Source organism: Macaca mulatta, chromosome 18, assembly GCF_049350105.2.
Source record: "Macaca mulatta isolate MMU2019108-1 chromosome 18, T2T-MMU8v2.0, whole genome shotgun sequence".
NCBI lineage: Eukaryota > Metazoa > Chordata > Mammalia > Primates > Cercopithecidae > Macaca > Macaca mulatta.
Window position 1 is genome coordinate 17016431 of NC_133423.1, and position 23549 is coordinate 17039979.

The 23549-nt window shown below is 39.1% G+C and overlaps 1 protein-coding gene across 1 annotated transcript; it reads right to left on the reverse strand.

The window, feature by feature from the left end:
- On the reverse strand, positions 1–16152 carry SERPINB2 (serpin family B member 2). The gene is made up of 8 exons (XM_028838169.2): positions 16070–16152; positions 12271–12447; positions 8480–8599; positions 6659–6787; positions 6035–6152; positions 1979–2121; positions 1309–1473; positions 1–990 (listed from the first exon to the last, which is right to left on the reverse strand). The coding sequence occupies exons 2-8, from the start codon at positions 12436–12438 to the stop codon at positions 586–588; spliced, it is 1248 nt and encodes a 415-aa protein (XP_028694002.2). The 5' UTR covers positions 12439–12447; positions 16070–16152; the 3' UTR covers positions 1–585.
- Between the last annotated feature and the right edge of the window lie 7397 nt (positions 16153–23549).

A 23549-nucleotide genomic window follows, 5' to 3' on the forward strand; every position in this document is an offset into this window, starting at 1 on the left:
TTGTTGTTTGGAAGCAGGTTTATTTATTATATACTTGCAATTGAATATAAGATACAGACATATGTATATGGTATGTATTGCTAGAAATGCATATAACATATATTTGCCTATTGTTTAATGTTTTTTCTAGATATTTATTCTATAGAAAGACATGGAGGGATACCTACTTATTCTTCATTATGAGAACAAGTAAAGGCATTTTTTAGATAGGAAATTAACTGATCATCTGCTTCTATAACTTTATTAGCTACGTTCAATAGACAGTGAGCAATAATTTAAAAACTCACCATTATATAAAATAATAAATAACAAAGTAAAAGTTAATGTTATAAAAATAACTGAGAGTAAGGAAAATCTAAAAGGGCTTCATCCCATTTTAGAAGACCAAATGATTAATGGGGTTGTCATGTTATAATAGACAATTGTCTAATTATTTCCATGTTTTTATTTAGTGTGTAGCAGAAGTTGTTCAGAAGAACAAAAATACGTAGAAAACATCTCTAAATTTTTGGCAATTTGAAATAGCAATTCTGAGGCACACAGCTCATCTACAAAAATCTTTTGCAGAAATAGCACGTTTTGGTTTTAGGGTGAGGAAAATTTGCCAAAAAATAAAATGCACTTGGTTATTTTATGCATAATAAGGAAAAGAAAAGGATGATCTGCCACAAACTGTGGGCCTCCATGACCGGTTCTCCCTGACATAACGCCTCCTGTGCCAGCGGCTGCTTCAGTGCCCTCCTCATTCACGTCCACCATGGCTTGGTGGAACACTTCAGAAAGAAACAAGTCATTCCGCTCCGACATCCCTGAGAAATTGGCCTGTCCCTTGTCGAAGGCGTCCTCCATGCCCATGCTTCTCAGAATGGATTTGAGTTCATAATGCTCTTCTAATTTGAACTGGGGTATATATACCTCAACATCATCTTCAGCCATTGTGTCTTTGCTGGTCCACTTGTTGAGTTTGTCATAGGTTATTTCACTTTCCAGCTGCAAAGCAAAACAAAACAAAGCAAAGAAAATACAGCAAGTATTAGAACAGAAGGAAAACAACTTTAAGTCTAATATTAAAAATCAGTGACTTTATTGTGGGTGATATAAAAAGTTAACAGATTGGTCAGGTTTTTACAAGAAGGTAATATGTATGACATAGTTAAGGCTTTGAGTGAAATGTAGAGGTATGCCACATTTACTATCAACTGTTTCATATATTTCCGTGAGAAATTACCACACCATTTGTAAGGAGTATATATTCATCTCACGAAAGGTAGGTTTAGCCCCAGAAACTTGAATATCTCAGTGTCTTACCAGTTCCAAGCCAGTGGACACATCGGCAATTTCATCTGGAAGCAACAGGAACATGCTAACATCTCCAGCATATGGGAGTTCTAGAATCTGAGCCTTCAGGTTTTCTATGTATCCAATGTTTAGCTTTTCACGCAAGTACATCATCTGTACAGGTGTGTGCTGAGCCTAATATTATTAAAAAGTAAAATATGGAAGTTGGTTATAAGATATCAAGAGATTTAAAATTAGACATAAAGGAGGATGGGTTCTACTTTAGTGTTGGATAAATGTGGTTTTTTAATCAACAAAATAAACTATTTGTACATCCTTAGTGGGTACTCTGATATTATTAGCTCGTTCAACTTTATACCCTTTATTTAGTAAGATGGACAACAATGGTAATGACAACCATAATTATAAAACACTTGTTTAGTTGTTACTATGGGCCAGGAACTCATGTCTCAATATTTACAGCCCTCTGAACTAAGTAGTAGAGTCAACGTTTGAGTCTGGGCATGTATAACTAAAAAGCCATGGTCTTCCCCTCTACCTCTACTGTTTCTTGAAAGAGTCCAATACTTTTAACTAGAAAGTCATGTAGGAAAATGAATGAGTGGTCTCTAATTTTTCTGTCTGTATCTTGTCAAAGGCCCTAAAATATACTAGGAAGATATATTTTGTTGTCTCATACCGAGTTCACACGGAAAGGATAAAGCCCATTTAGTTTCTTCTCAAATGGAGTTTTCCACTTTCCTTTGAAGTAGACAGCATTCACCAGGACCATCCTGGTATCCCCATCTACAGAACCTTCAGGTAACAAGTTTAGGATTTTGCCTACAGAAAACATAACATATATTTAGGTTTCATAATCAAGAACTGTGAAATTTACTTACTGAATCTTCCGAGTAGCCATCAAACTAAATTCATCAAATTGCAGAGATGTTGATCTTCAAGCTCAAGTTTTTCTTTAGATTTATTTAAAGCAAAATTAAAATTGAAACAAATTTCTCAAAAGGCTTGCAAAATCCAAGAAAAAATGAAGAAATAACGTATTTAAAAGTTAGACCTCCTATCAAATTTGGAAAGGAGATTTTCACTTCCTTTTATAATGCTTACTCAAATCTTTGCAGTTGAAAGTTATTCAAGTAAGAAGGAAGTGAAAGAGAGGCTCTTAAGGAATATTATAGTGCCTTTCCAAAATATATCATGTACTGCAAGATCTGGTCTAGACAGTCTGAGGATCTGACTCACTCGTTTATTCAAAAACATTTTTTAAAAAATATGCTACACCTAAATTAAGAATAGTGCAGATAAAAGAGATGAGAAAGTAATAATTATCCTGGATGAGCCTAGAACACTGGGAGAGACATTCAAAATCAGTTGTGGAACCCTGTGTGATAACTTCTGTAATTGAGCTAAATAATATAAGTACTATGACCATACAGAGAAGGGAGTGAAGGAGTGAGTCCGAGAAGATTGACAGAAACAGTGACAACTGAGTGTGATCATTTAAAAAAATGAAATTGGCTTAAGAAGCAGTCTGCTTATAGTTAGTACTTGCTCCGCAGTATTCCAAGCATCAAAATATATTATTGTGATATTCTATTAGGTGGGTTTTATTAGTGTCATTTTATACCAAAGGACACCACTAGGTTAGCAGTATTCCCAAGGTTATGATGCTGGTAAGCTTGTAAAATTTCTGCCTCCACAGTCAAAACTACTGACAAATACAAGACTCTTAACAAATTAATAGCTCAATGTGGTTTTGAAGTAGGAGGTGGGACCTGACTCTGGAGGCATGGTTTAGACACCAGACCAAACTGAGGGCTAGCTAAAACAGGGACCAGGGACAGGGTGGAAGCAGTGTGCCATGTCAATTTACCATCGTGATGGCAACACCTTGGAGTTACCACCTCTTTCCGTGTCCGTGGCAATGACCTGATGACCCAAAAGTTACTCTCCCTTCCCTAGAAATTTCTACATAAACTGCTCCTTAATCTACATGTAATTAAAAGTAGGTGTAAATATGACTGCAAAACTGCCCTGAGCTGTGCCTCTCAGCACAGTGCCTGGGGTAGCCCTGCTCTGCAGGAGCAATCATGGAGCTCTAACATTGCCACTTCAGTAAAGCTGTTTTCTTCTATCCTACCTCCAGCTCACCCTTGAATACTTTCCTGGGTGAAGCCAAGAACCCTTGAAGGCTAAGCCCCACTTTGGAGCTTGCCTGACTTGCATCAGTTTCACCTTCAATATATTCATTTAATAGACACATTCAATATATTTCCCAAGCTATTAAAATTTTTGGTTAGTATTGGGGTATAGTAATGTGTGATGTGTATGATAAAACTAGTATTCAATCATAACATGATGAAACAGACAATTCTCTCCAATTCTTACAAAAGCTGGTAAAACAATCTGCCAAAATAGCTGCTTGGCATCTTGGCAAAATAACTGATTGACTTACAGCCATTTAGCACAATGTCTAAAGAGAAAAACAACTCATGCCGTTCTTTAAAGAAAGCAAAACTTCCATTTGTCTCTTTAATTTTGTTCTCCATTTTGACTGAACTTTTGTTGATTTAAATCATCTTTCTCTGCTTCCTTTATGTCAATGGTCTGTCAATATTTTAGAACAGTATTTCAAAATCCACAGTGAAAATGAAGAACTAAAAGGAAATCAATTATTTTCAGATAAACAAAAAAATATATATTTTTAAAATCCCATAGAACTTAGTTTATGTGCATTTTCCATTGTGGTAAGTAATAAACCAAGACACCAAACTATTTCTTGAGACAATGTCTTAAACATAAAAGTTAAATGAAAATCCTTAAAAAAATAAGTTATTAAAATCTTTAAACATCCAATTGAGGAATTCTGGAGTTAGACTAAAGATCAGAAGAAGCAACCCTAGCTTTACCACTGCCAGTGGCATCTTAGGGGGGCTAGTTAACCTCTTGGAAACATGGTGCTCCAAACACAAATTGATAAGAAGGATAGGAGCTCTCTTAGGACGTTTCCAATCCTAACAGATCATAAATGAATGAAATACTTACACAATTCTGAATTCATAATCATCTCTATTTCTTAGAAATACATTTATATGTTAGTATTCAACGATTGTTTACTGAAGGCCTACAACTCTACCTGGAAATTCAGAAGAATGAAGGATTTTCACTGTCAGCAAAAAATTGTGCAAATTTTTGTGGGGACACAGGACAAGCGTGACACACTGGTCCTACCCAAAAATAATTAGAGCCTGAGAGGAAAAGCAAAGCAAACTAACAAAAATCAGTTCCATAATTGCTTAAGGTCATATATGGCTAACATTAACATGACTTGTAAAGCTGAAAAAGCAGATGAGGAGACGAGAAGAAGAAAAGATCAGGAAGTGATTAGGAGACACTTCCAGGAAAGAGTAAGACTTTGGCTGCAACTTAAACTGCAAGTTTAATCCTGTAGTTGAGGCATCCACAGAAGCAAAGTCTAGAGGCAGCAATGAGTGTTTATGGGAGCTCCAGGAGCCAGTGGTAGCCAAGCGCAGTTAACTGGATTACTGAGAACTTGAAAGTCAAGGTAAAGAACGAGACCTTCTCCTGAGGACAGTAGAAGGTCACTGACAGTTTCTAGTGTGGGGATAGCATAATAAGTGTGTTGCATCACCTCTTTAATTTCACCTCCTTCCCTTGGCCCTCTGCATTCCAGTGAGACCAGACTCTATTCTTCTCCTTAGGGTTATCTCCGGACCTTTGCATATTCTGTGCACTCGGTCTGGAATCTCCCCCCAGGCACGTGCCCTCCACCTGGCCAGCTCCAGTCCGTCTTCCCAATTACAGTTTAAACATTTTTAAATCGAGTCAGATGACTTTCCTGTGTACTCCCATATAGCACCTGTACTTCTCAATAAAAGCACTGACTACTACTGTATAGCAATTGCCAACATGATTGAACGCCTCCTCTGTAAGCTCTATGGTGGCAGGATTTACCATTTTTATCTTTATCTCCACATACAGTTTCTGGCACATGGTGTGTGGTGGATAAATATTTGTTGACTAAGTGAATGAACGTAATTGAACTTAATGAATGAATGAATTTAATGAATAAATGATGCAATGAACTAAATTACAATGAATAAATGATTCAATTAAATCAATGATTTAATTGAATCATTTATTCATTGTAAAATATACAAAGGGAGGTAGGAGCCTGTGAAAGAATTAAGAGCATGAGTTAAAATGGTAGACTCGACTTAGATAATCAAGGAGGGATGAAGCAGAGACCAAAAAAACTTGCCGGTGGATTGGCTTTGAATGGTGAAAGAGAAGAAACAGTGAAAATAATTTTATGATTCTTCCCTCCTCCACTGCCTGTATTCTTTACAGCTCACACCATTTACTAAGCTCAGGGTCAAGCCTTGTTTTCTTTTTGTCCACAGTGGGCGTAGACTCACAATTATTTCAATGCTCATATTTCCTATTTTGAAAGTTTCTGCTTCCTTTCATATTTTATCCTCAAGCGATATCCAGAATCAAATATTTAAGTACTAAACATATGTCTTCTATTAGTAGGTCTCAATTATTTCCTCTCAGTTAAAACATGACTGAGCTAATCAGGAATAAAGTTGCATCCACCAAAGTAACTAAAGTTGGACAAATTGTAAAGGGGTGAGGGCTAAGTTCATGGATGGGAAAAGATAGATCAGAGTTTTCTAACTGGAAAGAAGAAAAGAAAATATTTTCTTGGTTTTACCTTGGGTTTGAGTCTTGACCCAGGAATTAATCTTTTTTCTGGCTTCTTCTGCATATTCTAGGAAGTCTACTGCCTGGGGTTCTGAGGAGTAATATTTCTGACAGAGTCGAATATATTCCTTTAAAGCAAGAAAATGACGAAAGTCACATAAAATGCATACCAAACAAGCCATGCGTAATTGTGAATTACGGTCTTCCTATTGAGATTAGGATACCTGGGGTAGGGTGGGAGTGGAGGTTGGCTATGGAAGGCAGGTGCTGAAGGGGGAAAGAGTGCAGACCCCCTTGTCCACACTCCCACCCCAACTCTATCCACCTTCTTGCACTCTTTGCATTATAGAGACAGAAAAAAAGGAAAGAGGTTTGGCTTGGGGGATAGTGTCTCTGGAAAACAGTTGTATTTGTTTTCCTGATTTATGACTCTGCAATTGGGACATCTGCAACAGGGAGAGGAGGAAGCCCCAGAGGGTACAGGAGGGGCAGCTGTTTTGCGAGGCCAGCCCTAGGGAGCTGGTGTGGAATTCCAACTCTGCTTTTACAAACTGTAGAATTGCAGAGAACTGCTTTGAAAGTGACTTCATTACTTGTTTGGGATCCAGCCATTTCAATTACAGGTTTCACTTACTTCCCTGAAGCTCGCAGACTTCTCACCAAACAGTTTATTGACACTTTCCAGTAAATAATCCCCTGTGGATGCATTGATTGCAGAGCTGAGAGAGCGGAAGGATGAATGGATTTTATCTGCAGCTTGTGCCTTGAACAGAAAGAAGGGATTCTCTATATATAACACAGGACTACTAAACAAGACCGTTCTTAAGCCATGATAATAGTTTTTGAACACAATCCTGAAATGCTATATTAATACATACTTTATTTTGGTACTTTAGAGGAATCTTTGAGAAAATTATTTCGATAAAGATGTGGTGCATTAAAACTAATAAGGTGAATTTTAATTTCTTTCACATTTTGCTGTGTCTATGGATTGGATTTAACCAGGAGGTGACCAACAGCCTAGAAGAAAGACAGGCCCCTTTTCAGTTTCCTAAACGTCAAGGTCTCTAGGGAATTTTTGTTATATTTATAAGATGGATAAGTTCTGGGGATCTAATGTACAGTATAATGGCTATAGTTAAGAAGACTGTGTTCGTTAATAGTTACAGTTAATAAAACTGTTTACTTGAAACTTGTGAAGAATATGTTTTTAAGTGTCCTCCTCACTATACATACATGCATACATACAAATGGTAGTTAAATGTAGTGATGGATGTGTTCATTAATTTGACTGTAATAATTTCACAATGTGTGGGTACAGCAAGTCATCACACTGTACATCTTGAACACGTACAATTTTTATTTGTCCATTATACCTCAATAAAGCTGGCAGGAAGGAAATGTTGCCTTAGTAATGATCTTACAAAGTTCATATAGCTTCTCTAGTCACCTATTTTATGGGGCAATCTATGCAGTGGAAAATACGGATTTTAGTAAACCACAAAAGTGAATGGTAATTTCAGTCCTCAACCTGAAGTTTGTAAGCACCATGTCAGACACAGGGGTTGGTCACAGTAGCAGCCTGTCCTAGGGCAGGGGACAGAGCCCTCCCGATGGACTGCCAGGTATTGCAGGACACCTGGTGGAATCTCCACATGATCAGGGTCCTGTCCACCTCCTCTAGCCCATAATTCCCTGGGCAATGGGTAGAAGGAGTGTCAGAGTGCCCAGGAAGAGAGCTGTGGGAGATACCTCTTCATAATCTACCTTATAAGCATGACTGTGGAAGTTGGTTACCAACAGGAGCAGTCTACACTCAGGTTCTATAACTTAACTGGATAGCTGACATTTAAGGAAATGGAGTATTGAGGAAATGTATTACTCCCAGAGATAGCTGATTGATTAATAGATTAGATGACAGAGAAGACAGATCATAGATGATAGATAACACAGATAGATAGGATTCATAGATGTATGATAGATAAGATAGATGAGAGAGATCAATGACAGATGATAGGTTAGATGTATAGAAGGAAAGATATCTGAAGGTCAGTGATTTCTCATGCAATCATTGGGCCTGACCTTCCGCCATTTCTCAATTAATTGTCAGTCCCTACCCTCTCTCCTCTGGAAATCCTCATCCATACACATGTATTCTAGGAGTCTCTGCTGTGGATTTATAATAAATAACACATACCTCACCAATGACAAAGGGGCGTGAGAGAATTTAGAAATAAATAGGCTTGACCTAAAACTCATGAAGTCTGGATTCTTTCCTGGCTCTCGTTATGCGTATCACCTTAGGATATGTTTTTCTTAATGACTCTGAGTCTTAGTTTTCTTTCTGTGAATGGGGGAGGGTATATTCGCTTCCTTCCCAGTCTAACACTGAATTTAAGACAAGAAGATTGCAAAAATAAACCACAAAAGAAATATGGACCAATAAGTCAGATACCTGCAAAATCGCGTCAGGATAAGCACCCTTCTGGATCTGCTGCATGAACCCACAGCTGGTCGAGTTCTCTGGAATCAAAGGGGTAACTGCATTGGCTCCCACTTCATTAAACTGAAGCACCTACAACCAGAATTAGAGAAAATGGTTACACTTGCCCACGGATTTACTGAACTTTTAAAACGGATGGCTATCAGGTGGCTGTAAAATGGTCCTAGATCTCTTCCCTGCCCTTATATGTGGGGAACAAGCATAGATACTCAATACTCTTTCTGTGTAATATAAAAGTATCAGCCAACCTAAATTTCCTTTATAGAAAACAGCATGAGGTGTTTTAGATTAATTGATATCCTGGCCATTTTGGAAAACAAATTGTTACGATGAGATGATTTAAAACCTCTTCCCCAAATTATCTAAATTATATCCAACCAATAAATGGCCTTGAAAAAAATGCCAGTATTTTGAAGAAAGTCACAAGGTTAACTCAGAACCTTGTGTGTCTCTCTCTTTTCAGTGGCCTTATACACAGAATCCTTTCAATCTGTCAAAAACTACAAGCCAGAGTCAGCTAAAGCATAAAAACAGGTCACGTAATAGTAACAGGATTCACCTAAAATATTTACACATACCACATTCATACACGGAGAAATTAATGTCCATGTGAGGGACAAGTTGGTCTGGTGACACGTGAATCTCTTTGTATGGTAAGTAGGCAGTTTCGGCTGACACAGGGAAGCTGGCAGCAAGTACTGTCCCCTCTGAAGCTGCCTCAGATCCCCTTCCCACAACACTGCTGCCTGCCCGCCTTGGTCTGCCAGTCTTAATACCTGCAGGCTGGCCCTGCCTTCCAGCCACCCACCCCATCCAACCTTCTTGGGAACCCTTGGTCCTGCAGCATCTCCCTATGGGGTCCCTGAGGAGAAGCCGATCTGGTAAGTGGCTTGATGGTTGGTGTTCTGCTAATAAAGTTAATTAAGGCAGCCTTGTCCAGCAAGTTGGTGAATTTCTGGGCTAGAGGGAGAGGTGTTAGAGTTTGTGAGGTCTTTCTCTGCTCTTTGAGTCATACATCGTAACTCCTGCCTAGTATTCTCTGAAAAGAAGTGGTGCAACTCCGCCCTCACATAAAAGAAGAATATTTCCTGCGACAGCTTGGCTGGTTTTCCTCCCTTCCAAGGAAATTGACCCTTGAATCAGGGTTCTCTGGGCTAGTACTAAAGCCTTCCTGAATCAGCGTTAAAGTCACTCAGGGAGATGTCCCTGCAAAAGTGGGACTGTGAGCTGCCCCTAGTCCATGCCAAGGCCACGGAGAAAATAGTGAGGCAGTTTGGCCTGGATGGGTCTGTTTCCTCACTCTAAGGAAAAGAGCTTTTACCCTAATTCCCACAGACCTACGTGTCCAGGAGCTTATGCCTTTTATTTATTCTTTTCTTTCACTACAAATATACCACTTCTAACAGCTACAGCAATTCTCAAATGTGTGGCCTCTTCTTGCCCCGATTCCCTCATCTGTAAAATGAGTATGGTAATCATCATACCTACCTCATAGTATTTTGTCTTATGTGAGTAAATTTATGAGAAAGATGCCTGGCTAAGGCACTAATAAGTATTAGTTGTTATTACAATGATGGCTACTAAGTGTCTTACATAGTATCTCTAAGCTTCACAACGGTCTTGCATGCTACACATTTTTATTCCCATTCTATAGATGAGAAAACTGAGATGCAAATGGTTTCAATGTCCTCACACACACGTAGTAAGGAACAAAGCCATGACTCAAACACAGATACGTCTGTCCCCACAGTCTGTTTCTTTCTCCAAGCCAATCAATGTCTTTTTCTTTTTATTTGGGAAGCAATCATATTAACATTTGAGTTGCAAAATCTACACATGCAACAGAGTTGTAAAAAGACTATATAGAGTCTCAAAAACAAACAAACAAACAAACAAACTATGTAGAATCCTTGCATAGTCCCAAAGGCTTAAAGCACTTCTTAGATAGAGAAAAGCTGTCATGTGTCCAGAGTGATCGGTTTATTTTCCCCTAGTACCAAAATCAAGATTTCTACTTTAACAGCCCAGAGCACTTCATTTAGCATTTGCTCCCAAAATATATTGCTACTGATTCCTTTACCTTTAAAAACAAAACAAAACAAACAAACAAAAAAACCTAGGCCGGGTGCGGTGGCTCACGCCTGTAATCCCAGCACTTTGGGAAGCTGAGGCAGGCGGATCATAAGGTCAGGAGTTTGAGACCAGCGTGACTAAGATGGTGAAACCCCGTCTCTACTAATACAAAAACTAGCCAAGCATCGTGGCAGGCACCAGTAATCCCAGCTACTTTGGGAGGCTGAGGCAGGAGAATGGCTTGAACCTGGGAGGTGGAGGTTGCAGTGAGCCAAGATCACGCCACTGCACTCCAACCTGGGTGACAGAGCGAGGCTCCGTCTCAAAAAAAAAAAAAAAAAAAAGAAAAGAAAAAAGAAAAAAACCTAAGACCTGGTGTTTCTAAAGTTTTTGTGCCAATTTACTATCTTTATTCTTTCAAGGCAAAAAAGCAAACATACTGGGGAAAGAATATTGCAAAAGACTACTTGTGTCAGGGAGTTGAGCAATTGAGTTTTGTTGTAAGTCTCAATGTTTAAACTGTCACAAACACAGAGAGTGATTCACCCATCTCTTGTCTTCCTGCAGCAAGATTGGCCAATGCTCTCTCTGTGAAACTTCAAACATCAAATGAGGCCCACCTTACACGGGTCACCATGTGCATGGAAAGAATGTGCTTACACTCAGGTACGTTCTTGTGGGAAACTGGAAACCAGCCGGCAGCATCTTGGTGTGACTGCATGCACAATGCATGCTTGTCCTTAAAGCATTTAATGTTAATGTTTGTGTTTGTGAATGCAAGGGAATTTTAATGATGTGATGGCCACATCGAGACCACTAACCTGGGAAATAACACGATCGCAAGAATTTTGTATGTGCTGAGTGACTGACTACTGCATGATGATTGCCGTGTATAATTGAATTAGTCCAGCATAATTTCAAGGGCCCAGACTCAGTGGAAAGAGTTTCCTGACTGAGTCCGTGTCCATTCACCAAAGAAGGCAGGCAGTGGCCTTGCAGAAATCCCTCATGATGATGTTGTGCATCCCATCCACCTTGGTTTTCAGGTCTGGCCATGCATAATGCCAGGTCTCATTCTGCTACCATGACCTCACAGGCATGATCTTCTGCAGCTACAACACTATCCATGCATCTCTGTGGGTATAGTGAGCACCACCGTGGTGTTTTTCTTCCCTTTGTGATACCCTCTTAACATTATTGGGAGGAATTCTTCATAGGAATAGGGAACAAACACCACAGTGGCAGAGCAATGGGAAGGAGCCCAAGCTAGGAGTTAGGAGACAGTGGGGCTTCATTGACACCACCAGAGCTCTCTTCTGTAAAATGATATCTGTCTTAAAACTGAATGAGATAATGGGTACGACACCCTCACTTTGAAAAACAAGAATATTATATTATTAAAATATAAGATGCGGCCACTCATAACTGTTTCCAGCCTTGCAGGCTATTCAACTCCGATATGCCTTCAACAGCTACAACTGAGGGATTTTGGGGTTTGGCTGTCTTACAGATTTGAATCTAAGGAATTCGTGTTGTAAAGATCAGTCCTGCATTACCTGTGGTGATTGCTGACCTCCCGAGTCACATGTCTTTAGCATAAAACAAGAGCAGTTCTCCAATTCCATTCAGGAACCACTCGGCCCAAATGTGGAGCTTCAGCTCAAACTCACCTTGGCCATCTGGTCTTGGGTGCTGCCCCTGGAGCCCATGTAGACCATGGCCATGGTGGACGAGATGCTCCATGGGGAGAAGAAGAGGTTCTGAGTGGGGCTTGCGTTTGCCAGATGCTTGAATAAATTGAGGGCAAAGAGTGTGTTTGCTACACAAAGGTCCTCCATTGTTTCAATCTAGAAGCAAAGAAAGGAAGAAAAAAACAGCTCTGAAACACGAGGTAACATTTTGGGTGAGGTCAGCACAGTAGGACAGGCTGCACTCTGTGTGGGGACAGATTCTCTCTCTGTTCTTCCTCATGGAACAACATGAGGCAGGGCGGGGACAGCTTCATGGACATGCCACCTGTGCAGCTGTAAAAAGCCCCTTGTTTGGCCAAATGTCCTCCTATCGCCATCTTGAAATTCTTGATAATTTTAAACAAAAGGCCCACATTTTCATTGTGCACCAGACCCTGTAAATTACATAGCCATTCCTGAGATACATGAAGTGTTTTGTATGATGAGCAGTGACACTTGGTGACATTCCATAGAATAACAATGACAATAAATAGGGACAGGAGTAGGAATTGAAGCCAGGTTGGCAGACCCTAGGGTCATGCTCTCAACTTCTGTGCTGCCCCAACAAGCACACTGCACACATCCACACCACACACACTGCCACACAGGACGATACACACATATTGAAATGCATGTCACCTGCATACATACCTTGTTGCATCGGGTAAGATGGTCAATCTTCTTTCTACTTTCCTGCTTCTAAAGTGGCTTTGACTCATTGTTTGAAGGTTTGGACTTTCACCCAGCCCCTATTCCAACACCCCTTCCCTATATGCACCAGACATAGCACAGCCTTACTAAAAAAGACTTCCTGTGCTGGGGAGTTCATTACTGGGAGGACTAGAAGACCCCCTTCTTCTGCCACCCCACCAGGTAGAAAGTCAATGCCAGGCAAGATTGCAGGGATAATCCTTAATTCCAGGCCTATGAAACTCATATACACCAAGGTATGAACCATCTGAGACCTTCCCTGACCTCAGGCTTTGCAGGCAACTGAATGCATGCCCACACCCAAGGTGTGTGTGTTTTTTGGTCCTGACCAATAATTGTCTTTCCAGCTGTATGTTTTGCTTTCATCATAGCTTGAAACTTACCCTGTAATTATCAAAATATATCAATATACCAAACAATGCTGATATTCATCATCCCTCAGGAAACCTTCTTATGACAGTGCCTTCCCAGAACTGGGGAGGGGTTGGTACAAGTACCCAGGAGGAAGCATGTCCTCTGGCTCTGGTCTTGGCTGTCTACACCTGTGGTCTCCCACGGCAGGGCTCTCCAACAAGGACCAGTGATCACTTCTTTCTTGTGTGAACCCTTGGTTCATGAACACTTTTTTCTTTTTTTTAAGAAAGTGTTTGGAATTTGTTTGTATTAAAACGTCTCATTTGGAATACAACCAGACTACTTTATCAAGACAAAAATAGTAAATTAAATAAAATGTCTCCCTAAAACTCTCTCACCTCCTCTCCTCATTTAATCTTTACAGAATCTGTATGAGGTAGAGGTGATTCTCCCTATCTTATAGATTATATCCTGATGCCCAGAGACATTAAGTAACTTGTATAATGTCACACAGCTGGTAGGTAGTGGAGCAGGGACTCAAGCCCAGGTCTGCCTAAGGAAACCCACCCTTTCCAGTGTTCCACATTGCTTCGTTTGGTGATGCATAGCTTCACTATGAAGTGTAAGAGCTTAAGCAAGTTGTAGTGCAAGAAATGCTAGAAAGAGGAAGTCAAAAGAAAAAAGTAGTAAACCTGTAATTCTACTAGAAGGCTTATTACGAAAAAAAATTCACTTTTTTTTTCTCTTGCTTCATCATAGATACTAGATTACATTGGATAGCTCAAAAATTTGTTCCTCTTCCTCTTAAAATTTAAAATTGTCTAAATAATTAAATAGATTTATTGTATAGATTTCTAAAATTAATTATCTCAATATCTTTTGGAAACAAACAGAGTATTAATAACATGAATAAAATATTTCTCGATCCCCATGTGAAAAATGTAAATAAGAGATCAGAAAAGTAAATTTAGACTTCTCCCATACCTAAATACATGATTCTTTGTAACAATTCATACTGGATTCTTTGTAACAATCCACATAGTAATTTTGATAGTAAAAATATTTAACTCTAAAGACAAACTATCAGAAAGTTCTGTTAATACTAAGTTAGAATTTAAGGTAACTTGATAAAGAAAAAAAGTTAATAAGAACAGAATCAAATTGTCCTGGATGCATTTACTTCTTTCAAAAAAATAGTTTCAATTACATTTTTAAATAAGATGTAATTAATTACATTTAATGTAAAAATAATATTTGATGTCTATATGGCAGTTACCAAATTCCTTCAGCTCCCTCTTCAATTTGCATAATTACCTGTCCAGTAAGGCTTAGCAATTTCTGTAATATGAATGAAAATATGAAAATAGAGATTGCACAGCTGGTCCATTTCAGAAGCCTAGACTGGATCACAGACTTCTCATTCCAAGTCTGATGCTTTCCTACAAACTTTTCAAGGAAGGTCTGAGAGTTTCATAATTTTAGAAATCTATGAAGGCACTCATATGCAGTGTTTCCTGACTCTCAGATAAGGCCATACTTTATGTTTGAATGAAAATCTTTCCAAACAATGCAAAATTGAAGTAATGGAGTATTGTGAAATACCACAGCCTCCTGGAACAGGTATATCTGTTGTGAACTTTTTGACCTTATAATAATTTATATGATCTCATTAACTTCCAAATATTATTCTCTTAATTAAGGTTTAATAGTATTACTGGGATGAATTAATGGGAATAATATGCAGGGCTGGGCTTCCTGGCGGTGCTTGTGTTGGTTCCTGCAACAGAAGTTGACAAATGCACCACTGAAACTTGGCACAGGGAAGGAAGAATTTGGGAGGAGTCACCAGGCACATGGACATTGTCTCTCACCCGATTGGCCCTGAACGTTAGATTGGAGTTTGCTGTAGCATTTAAAATAAATTTTGTTTACAATTGGACAGTGGAAATATTTTGAAATTGACCACAAAAATTAATGAGAACTGACAGAAAACAACAGTTTCAAGGGAACATCTCATCAAATACTGCTACATTTCCCCCAATAGAATTAAGATGGCTTTCGTAATGAATAAGTATCTTTTTATGGGGTATTAAGTTATTTACTGAACCATACTTCAGTCAACCCTGCAACTAGTTTGGTTGATTATTCTCTTTCACTAAATTGACCCATGATTGAACTAAACTCAATAAACATATTATTGCTGCTTAATTTTTGCAGTTCCTGCTTTTTCATTTAAGATGCAAATGAAGTCTTCTTTTCCTATTATTTATATACAATGTAGAGATTACATTCAATTGCTTAAACGAAAATATTTTAATGTATCTAGCTGTTTCCATCAAATTTAGTGTCAAAACAATAGCTGGTAGAGAACATATATATTCTAACCTGTTCAATAAAATTGACATCACAATCTAAATGTACATTTTGTTTTGGTTAATGCTACATAGGTATTTGTTGGCTTCTGAGATTCAAAATTAAACCTTATAAATTTAATTTAAATCTTGAAATAAACTATTTTCAATTAAACAACTAAACAAGAAAACACTACTTAAATTTTACTTCCCCTCTACAAACACCCCACATCCAAATTTTCAATCTATTAATACCAGCATGAGGGAAGAGAAAACATGAAATCCTTTTTCCCATAGAGATGGCATGGAAATCATTGAAATACCTGGTTGTTCTCTGGTTATTCGCTGAGTTGCTGTCTGACGGGCAATGCTCCTCTGAGAGTTGTTACAGTTCAGACATGGTAATGACTGGTTTTATACAGCTCTGCCCCTCCCACATGGCATTTTTTTTCTCTCTCTCTCTTTTGATCTGTGTCCTTTGAGTGATTCAACATTTTACTCAGGAAGACATCATTAGAATAGAAATACTTGTTTGTAAAGGCATAGTTTAAGAAATTTTGGGGGAGGATGAGGTCACTCTGAAACCTAAGAATTTGTCAATATCTACACATGCCTGTCAAAATTAGCTAAAATCTGTCAGCCCCCGTTTCAAGATTTCCCCCACTATACTTGTGCTCAAGGATAGTATCAAATTCTACAATACTCCTTTTAGCTTTGGACAGCCGTGGCCTGTGGGCTTCTTCCAATATATACATATCGTGAGATTTACTCTCTCTTTTGAGCCTAGGGAGACCCAAGCAATGCTTAGGGCATGGGAGGGAAGAAAAAATCCACCACTGTCGTTCTTAGAAATTCTCTATTTTAAATTGTCTTACATTGTCTCAAGCTGTAATTTTCTAAATAACTGTTTCTACCCTAATATCCTGACACAAGAATAATTTTTCATGTTCTCTTGATTATAAAATAGATCTTATGGCTGGGTGCGGTAGCTCATGCCTGTAATCCCAGCACTTTGGGAGGCCGAGGCAGGAGGATCACTTGAGGTCGGGAGTTTGAGACCAGCCTGGCCAGCACAGTGAAACCCTGTCTCTACTAAAAATACAAAAATTAGCTGCGTGTGGTGGCACACGTCTCCAGTCCCAGCTACTTGGGAGGCTGAGGCAGAAGAATCACTTGAACCCGGGAGGCAGAGGTTGCAGTGAGCTCAGATTGTGCCACTGTACTCCAGCCTGGGTGACAGAGTAAGACTCCATCTCAAAAACAGTAAAATAAAATAAAATAAAAACAAAACAGGTCTTATCTTTTATTAGGAGCCATTGACCCTTTTACATGTGTTAATGCCCCTTGGTCCTCAATGCTCTTCTCCCGTCAGTGCTCAGGAGTCTGGTGGTGAGCTAAGTCCCTTCTTTCTTTTCAGCCTCAGTCCAAGAAGACCCCTCTGGAAATGTCTATGTCACCAATAATCTGTTTAACTGTTTTTTGTTTTTATTTTTTTGAGACCGAGTTTCACTCTTGTTGCCCAGGCTGGAGCGCAATGGCGCGATCTCTGCTCACTGCAACTCCCGCCTCCTGGGTTCAAGTGATCCTCCTGTCTCAGCCTCCTGAATAGCTGGGATTACAGGTGCCCGCCACTGCACCTAGTTAATTTTTAGTAGAGATGGGGTTTCACCATGTTGGCCAGGCTGGTCTTAAATTCCTGACCTCAGGCAATCCGCCCACCTCAGCCTCCCACAGTGCTGGGATTACAGGCGTGAGCCACCGTGCCAGGCCTGTTTAACTGTTTTTTAACCACACATTGACAGCTCAACAAGTTGGGACAGATATCAACGTACCTAGAACTTCCGCCACCCTTTCCTTCACTCACTTTTCAGGTGCTACTCTTTCTCACCGTATTATTTTCATTCCAGTTATTCTCAAGAGGAACGTCATGCTTCTTTCTCCCCACTGACTCACCTATGAGGTTTGATTCACACCCCATAACTTCCATGTAGTCCATTCTGACTCCTACAACCCTCAGTGAACTTCTACGTAGAACTGCAACTTTCAGAGTTGAGGATGTAGTATAATAATCGTGTATATTCTGACAATATCATCTCAGTTAGGATCTGTCCATAAATATACACTTGGTTTCCCTTGAGCAGCAAGAACAGTGGTGAGCATCAAGCAAATTCTTACCAAATATTTTTAATGGATAGGGTAATATGCTAAAACTCTCTAGAGAGGCCCTATACTGTGGTGAACAAGGATATGAATTCTGAGAGACTCCGAGAAGTCTCAGACTCAGAATCTTCTTTTTGCCACTTACTAGTTGTATAATCTTGCACGTATTTCTCAACTACTCTAACTTTTAATCTCCTAATAATTCTATACAGCTGGTACTGTTGATTGCCTACCCCAATCAATGCCTTTCTGCTACCCTTGTTCCTGATTTTCATCAGGTATTATCCAGAGAACCCTTGATCTCAGGAAAGGAAAGCCTAGTTGCCAGTCTTGTAGGGGGGATGTGCGGGGGGATAGGTGGACATAGAAACCCAATTCTGGACAATGAGTTTTGGGAGAAATCCACTGGGGAATGTTTGGGAAAAGGTTTTCTTTCCTTGATAGAAGGAAGCATGAAGAAAGAACCTCCATATCTTCCTACCCAACTTTGAGCACGGTTGTGCAAGGATGTGATGCCAGAAGATGCCACAGTCATATTTCAACCATGTAGGAAGACTGAGAAATTTGCAGTGATCCCAAACAACAGCCCTGACATCTGCCAATGCCAGAAACCACCTGCCTCTAGTTTTTGCTCTTGCTGTTGTTATCCGAGATGTTATAATAAATAAGTCTGTATTGTTTCAGCATCCTTCAACACTATGGGTTCTCTGTCATTTGCAGCCAAAAGCATTCTAAATAATACAGGTTGCTGTGAATAATCAATGAGATAATGCCTGCCAAGTCCTTAGCAGATTCTTCTTGGTAGTGAGCGCTGCATAACGTTAGCTGATATATAACAGGGTGACTGTTGGTGTCAGGTTTGGGAGCTGCCTTTCTGCCTAGATTAGAGCAATTTATGAGTTCAGTATAAGAAGACTAGATTTTCACACCTCAAACAACTAGAGAGACTTGTAAAAGATAATATGTAACTTAAAGCCAAATTGAGTGGTGCTAATAGTATCATAGAAAGAAGGAAAAGGATCGATAATGTGTGTTAGAGCCTTGAGCAAAGAGTTGAGATAAATGAAAAAATTGACAAGAGAGAGAGGAAGGCACTAATATTATAGAAGTGGGAAGCAAAGATCATTGAATAGCTTTCTGAGGTCTGTCTAGATCCGAACTGGTGTTACAGAGGAGGAAAGTAGAAAAGGAACAGATCTGATGGAGCAGCCTTTGATACCAGGCTGAGTTGGGATCTAAGCTAAAGGCAGTCTACTGTAAACTCTCAAGAAGGGAAGTGACTTGTAAAAAGTGGTGTTTTAAGAAGAAAAATCTGAAAATTCAGAACAGAAAGAACCTAAAGGGTGGGAAATGTATTAGGAGACTATATAGCAGAACCCAGTCAGCAGGTCAAGTAGAAAAAAAGCACAGTCACTAAAGAGTACTCCTTACCTTTAGAAAATACATAAGATTAAGTTTTCTCAAATAACCTGAAATAGTACATGCAACAATTGCAGAGCAGGTCACTCCTATGGAGCATGAGATTACTGAAACAGAAAGTGTCTTATTTTCTAGGAAAATGTGTATGAGATAATCATAAGTGGGAAATGGAAGGAAATAAAATTATATGGGCTGTATGATATTCATTATACAAATAAAATACATGCAGAAGAAATATTACTTAACATAACATTTCTTCAAAACATAAACAGGGTCTATGTCTAAGTGGTAACTTTATAGATTTATCATTGTCTTTCTTTGTACCTTGAAAAATATCCCACATTTTCCATAATAGGCAGCATTACTTTTAAAATCAGAAATAATTTACTGAAGTTTCTATATTGAGGTGTTTTTTATCTCCCCACTATCACTACAATGAATCATGTTTAAAGGAGAAACAATATCCAAAAGAAGACCATAACTTTATAAATAATAAAGTTCTAATATCTGATTTGAGACTTGCATACACTGTGCTTTTTCTTTGAGACACCTAAACAGCTGTGATTGCATAACCTGTGTAGTTTACACTTCAGTGCCTATCTTCCCTGTCAGATGGTAACAACCATGAATTCCAAGACAATAATGGTCTTCCCCAATGGCTAGGACAGGCATTTGGCTCATATTAGGTGTTCACTTAGTGTTTGCTGAATGACTTACTCATGTTTGGCACATTGTAATGCATTTCTATCCTCTCCACTTTGAAGAGCAATCAGTGATACTTCTGTAATTAACTATTTTACATGATTCATGGATATATGGGGAATGTACAAATTAGGAAAATGCATCATTTCTGTATCAGCAAAAAAATATCACCACTGAAATTATCTCAAACACGACATGAATGCAGGTCAAAAAGGAAGTCCTATTATGATATAAAATTCTATATAATAACCTTATTTTTAACTACTTCCATTTAGACATATTGAAACAACATTAATTTATAACAAAGATCATTAGTATTAATTAGCCTTAGTAGTTAGATAGCATGGTTTATTCCAGAAATTTAAGTAGTTGTTGCTGTGAGCAGAACCAACTGGAGGTGAAGGCAGTCACCTCCATGGTGTGAATTTGGGGCATCTTGGCTAGAATATTCTCCAATATACACTTTTTGAAATCTCTTTATCAGATAATAAATTAGCAACAACACTTTGTGTGTTAACGGCTTTGGGAGAAATATTACATGTATCTAAATTCCTGTGAAGCGGGTTTTACAGAGAAAGGGGTGGTCCAGGAAGGAGTTTCGGGGCGTGTGAAGAGGATAGGAGAATGAGAAGGCTTTGAATAAGGGTAGGCCTAGACCACAGAGAGGCAAGGTCCCGAGATCCAGGGCAAAGAAAGCAAACCTCACCTATTTTAAGATGTGGCCCTGGTCCCGATATGAGTGTGAGAAAGTCTGCACATGAAGTGAGCTTTGTTAGGGAGTGTAACACCTCTGTCGGAGTATTTATCTTGTTACCAAGTGACAACCTCAACACAGATGCCAGGTTGATAGGCTATCTGAACAAAAATCCAGTGTTCTGTCATTCAGCTATTTGAGAAAGCCGATAAACTTCTTAAGACCTGTCATGACAAAAGCATGCAAGATTGTATGTCCAGAGCAGCCTCAGAACTGTGAGTCATGAATTCACTCCTTGTACACACCAGTGAAACTCCGTGCTTACAATGGTGTGCTTCCTTGGAGGAGCTAATGATACAATATTAGACTCATATAACCTTGATACCATGCATCACTCACCTCTCCATTATCCTTGTGGATTAAATATGGTTAAATGAATTATTCATATTACTTAACAAGTCTTAATTTAATCTCTCTCTTATCTAGCATGTTCCCAGTGGATCTCAGCCAATGTTCTAGGCCTAGGGGAAGTAGCCTATTTCAGTGTTAATTGCCATAGCACATATGTACTCAGATGATAAACACATAACTAAATAACTCTAAGATACATTCTAGGCTGGGCGCGGTGGCTCACGCCTGTAATCCCAGCACTTTGGGAGGCCGAGGCGGACGGATCACAAGGTCAGGAGACCGAGACCATCCTGGCTAACACAGTGAAACCTTGTCTCTACTAAAAATACAAAAAATTAGCCGGGCATGGTGGCGGGCGTCTGTAGTCCCAGCTACTCGGGAGGCTGAGGCAGGAGAATGGTGTGAACCCAGGAGTTGGAACTTGCCGAGATTGTGCCACTGCACGCCAGCCTGGGAGACAGAGCGAGACCCCATCTCAAAAAAAAAAAAAAAAAAAAGAAAAGAAAACAGTACATTCTAAATTCAGATGACAATTATTTTTGTTTTATCTTCTTATGACTTTTTGCTTTTTTGTATCTTTTTTTTTTATTAAGGGTGGATAAAAGAGCAGAAACAGATTGACACTTGCTACTAAAATACATATATAAATGCCCTGCAGACAGATTCAATTTGATCCTATATAAAATAATGTGGGGAATCCCTTGATTTCTAGGAAGGAAATGGCAAGGAGAAACTAAAGGAACTTTGTGGTAGTCATGCATTTTATCTTAGGGTTGGACCATAGAATTTGCATTGCTTTCTAATCATGACTGCCTTATTTAGACTTGTAGAAAAATGAGGAGGAGGCAGAAAAAATTATTGCTCAGTTCTTCCCCTGTTGATTAGTCATAGTACACTGAGTGTATGGGCAGGAAGATGAGCATGTGAATCGGATGTGAGTGGTGGGTGGGGGAAAAAAGAAAGACACAACAAAGATTCCTGCAACTCTGTCTCCAGCCATGACCCCTCCCCTCATCATGGCTGCACCCATGTCCATGGTCCAAAGCTGGACACATCATGCTTCCATCATTTTCCCAGACCTGTTTGTCCTCATTTACTTCCCATTTGCCTGTTATTTATTCAAGCTAATATCGAAGAAACATCCTTGAATCTTTTCTTCTTATCCCTTTCCACATCTACCATTTAACAATAATTTTAGCTTCAAAATATTTTTTGAGTCAGTATGCTCCTCTTTTTTCTCTAAAATTATTGCCCTGGCTCTGGTCTTCATCATCTTAGCCTTGGGTTCTGTGTTTCTAGTGTCTTGTCCCTTAATCCATAAATTTAATCTGATCCAGCAATAACCCTTCTTAAAATCTTTCAATGAGTCTCCATTAAATACAGGATATAGATTTGCTAGGTTCATATGTGTCCAAGACCATCAGTGATCTGGTGCCTCTCTAATCACAATAACCACTCTAGATAAAGTATTTATCATAATATCTGGCACACAGGTACACAAAAATTGCTAGCGTCAGTGAATACTATTTCTTTACCTTTATTAATATACTTAGGAAATTGTGTGCAATTCATGCTTTTACTATTTGTTTCCTCATTGAAAGCAGAAAATGTACATTTTATTTTTTATATACACAGCACTTAGTAGATTATGTGCCCACTTGGGGATGCCCCAATTAATATTTTTTGAACTCAACTGAAAACAAACTTTTGTACTTCAATTTTGATCCTCCCCAGCACTACTGAGACACCCTCAAAGTATGGCCTTCCTGCTTTCCCTGCTTTGCTATGAGGATAGAAAACTGTCTTCCAGGACAGGGAGCAGTTAAGGCTGAGTCTCATGAACTGGATTTTAGGTGAATGTTGGGATCCTGGGACTAGGAACTTAGGGGACTTTAGTGGCAGGTGCTGGGGTGGATCCATAGACAGCGAAACAGAAACCTTGAACTTGACTAATTGCAATAGGCACAGAGTGCATCAGGCCAGCAGCAAGAGAGCTCTGTCCCTACTCCTGGATTAGGGTAAGGCCTCACCGGAGATAGGACTCCAAAAGTTCTAAGCTGTGAGTACATATTAAGTAGTAAGGAAGAAGACAAAGAGAAAAGAGAAGATGGTAAGGGCTAAAAGCAACAAAAGGAGAAGTCACAAGGGAGGAAGGCTACTCCACTTATCCTAATATTCTAAATTTTATATTGGATACTTGGTTATAAACAGAAGTAAACAAAACTTTTAATGACAAAAAAAATCCCAATTTTGGAAGGTGCTGCTAAACACTGTGCTCTAGCTCATAGATTGCATATGATCTGCAAGAACATTGGCTTCAGAGTAACAGATAATTTAAATGATTTATTTGACATGTAAGTAACTAGGCTAATGAAATCAAACAAAGATCAAGAATATACTGGATTTCCTTCAGGTCA

What these genes read in the sequence shown, in the direction of transcription:
- SERPINB2 (XM_028838169.2), bottom strand. Translation starts at nt 12,438, where the DNA reads ATGGAGGACCTTTGTGTAGCAAACACACTCTTTGCCCTCAATTTATTC. An exon ending in CCCAAGACCAGATGGCCAAG is followed by an intron (nt 8,600 to 12,270) that starts GTGAGTTTGAGC and finishes TTCTGGTTGTAG; the next exon opens with GTGCTTCAGTTTAATGAAGT. An exon ending in ATCCTTTCCGTGTGAACTCG is followed by an intron (nt 1,474 to 1,978) that starts GTATGAGACAAC and finishes TAATAATATTAG; the next exon opens with GCTCAGCACACACCTGTACA.